A 9,879-nucleotide genomic window follows, 5' to 3' on the forward strand; every position below is an offset into this window, starting at 1 on the left:
CTCGGGAAACTCGGGGTTGGCACCATATGTGTTAATAATAATTTCAGGGGTGCCCGCCGGTCCAGGCTCATACCACATAGGCTCAGTGTAGCCTATCGGTTCAAGTCCCGATGCGTGTCGCTCCCCATAAAGGCATAAGGCCCCACTTTCCATTCTAGACTACATATATATTATATGGTTTTATACAGTATATGGGGGGGTGTAGAAAGATGGCGGATTTGCAACCCCTGAAAATAGGCTTCATTTACAGTGTAGAAACCAATGACCTACGGTCAGCAGCTATGCAATGGCAAGAAAAATAATCAGGTGATCTGAACATTGATTTTCCTGATAAGAAAAAAATGTTTTCAAAGCAGTTCATCAGAGCAGTTTGAAAACTGTATTTCCAAATGTTGACATGTAGCACTGCGAATATTTCTCACATTGCCCATCACCAATGCATCAGGAGAGCGCTCTTTTTATGTCATTAATCAAGAATCGTTTACCGTCAACGAAGGAACAGGATAGATTATGCAACCTCACTCACATGTCCCTTCAGTCTGATATCGTCAGACAAAAGGCTTTGCCATGAGCTTTGCCAGCTCATGCATTTTTACAACGCCCTGAAGAGATACTGTTTGCACGCTTTTGACAAGATGTCGGAACAACAGATGTTCAGGAGGCTCAGAAACACATCATAACTCTGCTCTATATCTATCTATCAGAAACACATCATAACTCTGCTCTATACATCTATCTATCAGAAACACACCATAACTCTGCTCTACATCTATCTATCAGAAACACACCATAACTCTGCTCTACATCTATCTATCAGAAACACACCATAACTCTGCTCTACATCTATCTATCAGAAACACACCATAACTCTGCTCTACATCTATCTATCAGAAACACACCATAACTCTGCTCTACATCTATCTATCAGAAACACACCATAACTCTGCTCTACAACTATCTATCAGAAACACACCATAACTCTGCTCTACATCTATCTATCAGAAACACACCATAACTCTGCTCTACAACTATCTATCAGAAACACACCATAACTCTGCTCTACATCTATCTATCAGAAACACACCATAGCTCTGCTCTACATCTATCTATCAGAAACACACCATAACTCTGCTCTATATCTATCTATCAGAAACACACCATAGCTCTGCTCTACATCTATCTATCTATCAGAAACACACCATAACTCTGCTCTACATCTATCTATCAGAAACACACCATAACTCTACATCTATCTATCTATCAGAAACACACCATAACTCTGCTCTACATCTATCTATCAGAAACACACCATAACTCTGCTCTACATCTATCTATCAGAAACACACCATAACTCTGCTCTACATCTATCTATCTATCAGAAACACACCATAACTCTGCTCTACATCTATCTATCAGTAACACACCATAACTCTGCTCTACATCTATCTATCTATCAGAAACACACCATAACTCTGCTCTACATCTATCTATCAGTAACACACCATAACTCTGCTCTACATCTATCTATCAGAAACACACCATAACTCTGCTCTACATCTATCTATCAGAAACACACCATAACTCTGCTCTACATCTATCTATCAGAAACACACCATAACTCTGCTCTACATCTATCTATCTATCAGAAACACACCATAACTCTGCTCTACATCTATCTATCAGAAACACACCATAACTCTGCTCTACATCTATCTATCAGAAACACATCATAACTCTGCTCTACATCTATCTATCAGAAACACACCATAACTCTGCTCTACATCTATCTATCTATCAGAAACACACCATAACTCTGCTCTACATCTATCTATCAGAAACACACCATAACTCTGCTCTACATCTATCTATCAGAAACACACCATAACTCTGCTCTACATCTATCTATCAGAAACACACCATAACTCTGCTCTACATCTATCTATCAGAAACACACCATAACTCTGCTCTACATCTATCTATCAGTAACACACCATAACTCTGCTCTACATCTATCTATCAGAAACACACCATAGCTCTGCTCTACATCTATCTATCAGAAACACACCATAACTCTGCTCTACATCTATCTATCAGAAACACACCATAGCTCTGCTCTACATCTATCTATCAGAAACACACCATAACTCTGCTCTACATCTATCTATCAGAAACACACCATAACTCTGCTCTACATCTATCTATCTATCAGAAACACACCATAACTCTGCTCTACATCTATCTATCAGAAACACACCATAACTCTGCTCTACATCTATCTATCAGAAACACACCATAACTCTGCTCTACATCTATCTATCTATCAGAAACACACCATAACTCTGCTCTACATCTATCTATCAGAAACACACCATAACTCTGCTCTACATCTATCTATCAGAAACACACCATAACTCTGCTCTACATCTATCTATCAGAAACACACCATAACTCTGCTCTACATCTATCTATCAGAAACACACCATAACTCTGCTCTACATCTATCTATCAGAAACACACCATAACTCTGCTCTACATCTATCTATCAGAAACACACCATTACTCTGCTCTACATCTATCTGGCTCCATTTATACCTGCCCAAACCTCCCTGAAGTCCATATGCTTTTCTGAACCGGTCAGAAAAGCATCCTTTTTTATTTTTGTTAAAAAAATAAAAAATAAATAGTGAAAACAGCTTCTACAAGCTCACAACACCTTGCATGAATTTCACTACTTTTGTGCAACACTCTTGTAAGATGAAGTATATAGGGCATTGATTTATTAAAAAACAGTTGAGAAATATGGAGATATGAGTTACTAGGGCCCAAGGTGGAGGGCCCTTACTGTAATTATTTTATAGGCTACTTTAGCTATTGAAAAATAGCTTGTAGATCAGCTATTTTTGAAAAGTCATGAAAATTTGTAAAAAAATCTTTACCATTTGTAACTCATTTTGCTTCTGGGGGGTCCCTGGAACAAAATATTTTGAGTCCGGGGTCCGTGGCCATTGGCCGAAGTTTGAGCACCACTGACGTAGAAACATAGGTTTTTCAAAAAACCTTTATATACGTGCCTTTGACTTCAAAGAAAAGACTTTCACAAGTAAACAATCTACAAGTTCCAAACACAATGGAAACCTGTAGATGGACTATTTTTGAAAATATCTTTTGACATTTTACATGGCCAAAAATAGTGACGCCAGGGTGAAAAGTGGTTAATATCCTGCTTTCTAAAATCTCTATTTGCATCTGCCCACGTGTGTATAGAATTCCTACTAAATCAGGGTTGTCAGTACATTGGCAGTGCTGTCAAACTGAGCATCAGTCAGTATTGTGAACATTGTCAGAACATTCCAGGTACATTTATCCCACTGTTGTTCTGAGATGTTGGTGTTCATGTAACCATAACCAGTGACTCTCTTGTTAAAAGTGCCAGAGCTCTCAGATTGCAGTTTATGTCTCCATAATTAGTGCACATAAAGTGGAGACTCTCATCACAGCTGACAGGCCTCCTAAACATTAGCAGTGTTGTAGTCTCACCTACAGCCACGCCATCACATTCAAAGCATGGAAGGAAACAATTCCCAAGCAGAAGCATTGCACATATTGTAGTGTGGTCCTTCATATTGGAGCAGGAGGTATCAGGAGCTTTTCAAAGCACTGGGTGAAGGCAGCAACACAACTAATGGTTGTATTTGTTATGTCTGCTGTTCAGAAACCACTGTATGTAGGAACTGAACTACTCTGATAAGTAGTGAGCATGGAGTCTCCTCAGTGTTTAGATGTTTTGACTTTTGTTGAGAATATTGAGTTGACATACTTTCTGTTTTACAAAATAAAATCAAAGAAAGCACCAAGTTATCCACAAAGCTACCCCCCTCTCTTAAAACTAAAAGATAAAACTATCTATGACTATCTATAGTATTTATGATGTGCATGTTCTAGTATTTTAAATCAATAGTGATAGACATGTTGTTTATGACATGGTGTGGAAGGGACCTACAGTAGCTGTGTAGAACAGAGGTTGTATGAGCTGCATGTATAACCTACACCACTGATATCTATTGAACAACACTACACCTTCACTGACACTAGAGGGAGCCAACAGCACACAGGGTGAGGCTGAGGACTGGGAATATTTGAACACATTTTATACTTGTTTTTACCACTTAAACCATATTTACTTTGATATTTGTCCCTCAGGGCTCTATTCTTGCCTTCCCTGCTTTTGGCCGGCGTCTTCACTGTGAGTGTGCGTGTCCATATGCACACATGGCAATGGCATACATGCATACATTTGTATATGTGTCTATTAATGTAGACAGGTGGACAAATGTACGTACAATTGCATTCATTTATAGTGTTCAAGTACTGTATCTGTGTGCGTGCATTTGTGTGCATGCGCCCGCGCACATTCGTGTGTGTTTTACCAGGACTGAGTCAACCAAACTATAAAATAATAATAGACAGGTCCATACTGTCTCCTCATAGTAGATTAATGACAGTTTGTTCCCATGTTCATTTCTCAGCAGAGCTGCTTGAAAACATCAGCATAGTCAAATCACTTGCTGGATGGAGCATCCAGGTCATGTTTTTACCTTAACACTTTGATCTAAGGACACAAAAACAATGCGTTTGACTTCACATCCATTTCAATACAATTATTATAAAATTTATGATTTAACCACATATTGTGGGCATGTCATAATAGTAACAGTAAAGATACAAAAACAGGGATAACGGCTCACAGCTTGTTGCAACATAGGTCTACTACACGTGAGCTTGTAGAGCAGCTATTTTTGGTGAAGTATTGAGGGTTTAAGTGTTTAAATGTCTGAAAATACACATTAGCATGAACCCGCATATTAATAGAAAAAGTGAGTAAACAAAGAAAAGAAAAAAAAAAAGTATGTACGCAACACCATAATAATGCTGCATTACAAACAAGTGTATGAAGAAACTGAAACTATCTATGAATATGTATTGGGGATCCCTGCTGCGTATCTCTCTCAGCTAAAAGCTCACATTACAACACGTGAGCTTGTAGATCTGCTATTTTCGGTTAATGTTCCCCTCAGAAAAGTAATGCTCAGGTTCAAGTTGATGATCATTTAAACTGGAAACAACAGATTGATACAGTATGTATGAAGTCTATGAAGATGCTTGGTATATTGAGAAAAATCTGTCCATTTGTTCTTCCTTCATCGTATTTAACACTCTATTATAGCTTAATTTTCCCCCATATTAGTTACTGTAATATTGTTTGGGCTGCAACATATCCGACATACCTATCTAAATTACTTATCATTCAAAAGAGGTTTCTGAGGATGATTTCACACTCAAATAGATATGAGCCATCGGCTCCTCTCTATTCAATATTGCCTATAGACAAAGTAAACGTTTTACAAACCTGCTTATTTATGTTTGAATTTAAAAAATGCAAACAAGACATTCCCCTTTCTTTTCATAATTTTTTTCAGGTTACTTCTGACATTCACTCCTACCTTACAAGGAATAGAGATGATTTTGAACGACCTCTTTGTCGTACCACGAAACATCAATTATTTATTACATTTAGAGGCCCTCAATTGTGGAGCTCTTTAGATACATCACTTAAGTCATCATTATCTTTGTCAATATTTAAGAAACGTATGAAACAATATCTTATTTCTTTACTGTAATTCCATATGATTTCATCTACTGATGTGTTGTATTACCAAATGTGTGTTTTGTTTTGTTTTGTTTTTGTCTTTTTCTGTTTTTTGTGGAGTTTCTGTGTTTTTACTTTATTGCACAGCTGCTCTGACATAACTTGTATATTCAATTGTATTTGTTCCTAGTGAACTTTTTTTTTTAGTATTTGTTAAATGAATGACCTTTTTCATTAAGGAAAGGATTCTAAATAAGCCTTTTGGCTTCTTCCTCTCCTTGCGCAGTATTTTGTATACTCAATATGTATTGTTCTATTTTTTTTTATAATGTGCTATTAAACTAAACTAAAACTAAACTAAACAAGTTGTAAGAAATAGATTTGCACACAGTAGCTCCATTCAAAGGTTTTTATAGACATCCTCCTGAGTGACGTTTGGAGGAGAAAGCTCTTCTTCAGACTCCAAAGTCAAAGTGCAGTAAGAAGACAACAATTATACTGATGAATTGGGCTTTGAAGTGTTTCTACTGTCAGTCAGTGGTTCCCAAAGCTTTTAGCTCAAGGCCCAAAAGAGAAATAAGCAGTATGAATAGCACAAGCTTATAGATCTGCTATTTTCACTACTTCTTAAACAATATTTTTAGTTATTTATGGAAATGATTCGATGTTTTATTTTATTCATTAAATACTTTTGTAAATATTAGAATTGAATGAAATGTTTTTCATGAAATAATTATATATTTTAAATGTAGGAATAAAAATGGTAAAAATATGAATTGTATGAATAAAAAACATGGGTTCCCGCCCCACTGTTAGGGAACCAGTGCTGTAAGTGATACTGCACTAATGTGTTCTTTATTTGACCTTTGCTTTGAGACAAATAAATAACGTAGTTACTGCACTTTTATATCTATTTCTTGCCCTTTGATCTTGTGATCTTTTGGATTCAGCACCTGCCTTTAAAGGGTCTGTGTGTCCTGATTCAAGTTGTTATTTTTGTATCCTTCTTTAATATCAATGTAAAATGTTCTCCTGTTTCATATGAATGTATTTTAAATTAAATTTAAAAATTAAAGTGTAAACTGAATACTTTAACCCATTAAGACCTGAGGCCGATTCTACAAATGCCTTTTGAAACAGTGGTTCTCAAAATGTTTTTATGCCAAGGACCCCCTAAATTATAAGTATTTGGGCCGTAGGACTCACCCATCTGAAAATATCCCCACAGAAGAATAAATCTAAATATTAGAAGTTTTTCAAACACTTTCAAGATTTTTCTAAAGATTTTCAAAAACAGCAGATGTACAATCTCGCAGTGCAGCATGAAGGTGACGGGCTGTGAGCTTGTAGATCTGGTATATTTTTAGAACTGCTCTGTTAAGCAAATCTAAAGCACTAAAACTAAAATCTAAAAGGACAAATGCTTTCCTGATTTTAATGGGATTAACAATTCAGTTAAAAACAAATAATTGTTTTATCAAGCGACATTTCAAAAGAGCAAAGTGACATATTTAGACCCACAATCCCTCCAAGTAATCTGTTTTAATATTATTTTATTAACAGTGATTCAAGTGACTGCAGAGTTCAGTCTTCCTCAGCCATTCTGGTTTCATAAAACGAATGTAATATTAAACATATTGACCTCTGCTAACCATCATATTATAACATGTCATACTTATAATGTCGCGAGAGATTCATCCAACGTGATGATTCTATATTAAGGAAATAGTGTAAAAAGTACAGTGCAGTTAGGTACAAGAGTAAAAGTATCATATCTCGATGTTTACTACTGAGATAATTACATTTCTATGAATCCCCTAATATTAATTACCTTTAAAATAATTCAAATAATTCTGTTATTATAGTACTATTACTGATATGCTTTATACATCATCATCATCATCATCATCATCATCATCATCATCATCATCATCATCATCATCCTCATGTCTAACTACTGTACATGGTTCCAGAGTTACACTGATCTTCCATGGTAACATCTTCAGAGGGAGAGTTTCAGTATTGGTAATGAATGGAAAGAGTGTTTCAGTGAAAGTGTGTGTGAAGGTGTGTATGTGTGTGTTAGTATCACGATCAGAGAAGGACAGCCTTCCTTTGTTCCAGTCCAGCTGGACTCTGATCTTCTTGGGGTTCTGCTTCACTGAGAGATCAGTGTATGACCCTGTTGAGGAGTATGTGCAGTATTTACCTTTAGATAACCATATGCCCCAGCGTTGACCCTCTCCCTTTCCCTTCCTCTGATAAGACTCTGCTAGCACACCCAGTAGCCAGTATGTGTTGTCTCCAACCTCAACATCCCAGCTGTGAGTCCCAGAGTTAAAGCCCTCAGAGCCCAGGACACGGTTAAAGATGTCAAACCTCTCTGGGTTGTCAGGAAGCTGCTGTTTATCTCCACTTCTCACACTGGTCAGATCATCAGACAGGATGAGGTTTGAATGGGCAGTGTTGGGGTCCAGAATGACAGGAGTGTAGGAGACAATGTCCTTCATCTTGTCCCAGACTCTGAAGGTCAGGTTCCTCAGGTGTTTGGTCTCGTCTATCAGTGCTCCTGAGACCGGCTGTGGGTCCTGCAGTGTGAACTGGACTCTTTCCACTGTGGTCTTGTAGTTCTGCAAGAATGAGATGTGTTCAGCTCTCAGATCCTCCTCTATGGCTCTGATTGTGTCTGAAAGGGTTGATATGTCTCTGTTCAGACCCTCAATCGTCTCCTTCATCATCTGAGTCTTTTGCTGCTCTTCCTCCCTCAGTGCAGTGATCCTCGCCTCCTCTTCCTTTTGTAGAAACTGATGCATCTTCTTATACTGTTCCTTCATCTGTATCTCTGTGTGCCGGGCCCGGACCTTAATCTGTTCTGCTGTTTGATCATAGTTTGTTTTAACTTTATTAAAGACCTTGAGTTTCTCCTGTAAAGGTTTCAGTAATTTCTGGACTTTCTCCTTGTGTTCCGGTGCAGCTTCATTGATGGGTCTGAATCTGTGGTTGATGTGTTTTTCAGAATCTCGACACACAAAACATGCTGGCTGTTGACATTCCAGACAGAACAGTTTGAATTTCTCATCATCATGCAGACTGCAGAGAACCCCAGAGCCTGTTGAAGCTCTCTGATGTCTCTCCTGAATGAAGGCCTCACACACGTTCTTCAGAGCCAGGTTTCTGGGTGGATCCACCGAATGTTTCTCTTTACAAACTGGACATTCTTTTATTACCTTCTCTCTCCACCATTCCTGCAGACAGGCTTTACAGAAGCTGTGGCTACATGGCAGAACAACAGGATCTATAAAGATGTCACAACACACAGGACATGAATAATCCTCTTCTGGGCGAGATGCGTTGGAAGCCATTTGGTCTCAGTGTGTAGCTTCAAATACGCTGCTCAAGCCAGGATATCAGCCAGTCAGTGGTGGTAACACTCCCTCCTCTAGAATGTTCCCTGAAGTTTACTTTCACGTTGAATGGTGGTTCTTGTTAAAGTCCATTCAGCTGACAGAGTCAGCAGCAGGTTCCAGTGGTCTGGGTCAGTATTCCCTCCTGTAGCTGTGGAAAGACAGTCTGTCCTCCTCACTGGAAGTTGTGTTTGATCTGAAGGTAAATCTCATGGTCTTATATGAATCTGGCAACGTCTGGGTGGAGCTTTGACACACAAGGAAACGCCTTCATATAGTTTGTCTCAAGCCGTCAGCTATGTACTCAAACAAGCATGTGATGTCTTTGTCACACGCATGGCATTTTTGGGAAAGCAGGTTAGCTCAGGTTAGCGAGTGTGTGTGTGTGTGTGTGTGTGTGTGTGTGTGTGTGTGTGTGTGTGTGTGTGTGTGTGTGTGTGTGTGTGTGTGTGTGTGTGTGTGTGTGTGTGTGTGCGTGCGTGCGTGTGCGTGTGCGAGTGTGTGTGTGAGCATTCACTTGTATAGCTATCATTGAGGAGTCTAAATCTAAATCTAAATCTGCCCTTTATTGCAATTAAATCCTCATTTGTCACAGCAGGGTTATTTGCATTGACAGTCGTGTTACAAAGTTTTACATTATTCAAAACGATGTCTGTTATGGCCTGAAGCGCCCACAGTTAGAATATGACTGGAAACAGGTGGAAAGTTGGGCATGCAGTACACTGTACCAATTTAAGTCTGAATATGGCAACGGCAGCAACGGCAGCCATTTCAGGAAGAAAGTTTTCACCATGATGCAGATGAAGACATCAAGACACATGTAGTCAC

The 9,879-nt window shown here is 38.4% G+C and overlaps 1 protein-coding gene across 1 annotated transcript; it reads right to left on the reverse strand.

The window, feature by feature from the left end:
* Positions 1 to 4,079: 4,079 nt before the first annotated feature.
* Positions 4,080 to 9,009, reverse strand: LOC308283098 (nuclear factor 7, ovary-like; the record flags this gene model as incomplete). The annotated part of the gene is made up of 2 exons (XM_080723482.1): positions 4,080 to 4,088; positions 7,627 to 9,009. 2 exons carry the CDS (start codon positions 9,007 to 9,009, stop codon positions 4,080 to 4,082), a joined length of 1,392 nt encoding a protein of 463 aa, XP_080579608.1.
* Between the last annotated feature and the right edge of the window lie 870 nt (positions 9,010 to 9,879).

This window comes from Nannobrachium achirus (assembly GCF_963921795.1).
Source record: "Nannobrachium achirus genome assembly, chromosome: 4".
Lineage (NCBI taxonomy): Eukaryota > Metazoa > Chordata > Actinopteri > Myctophiformes > Myctophidae > Nannobrachium > Nannobrachium achirus.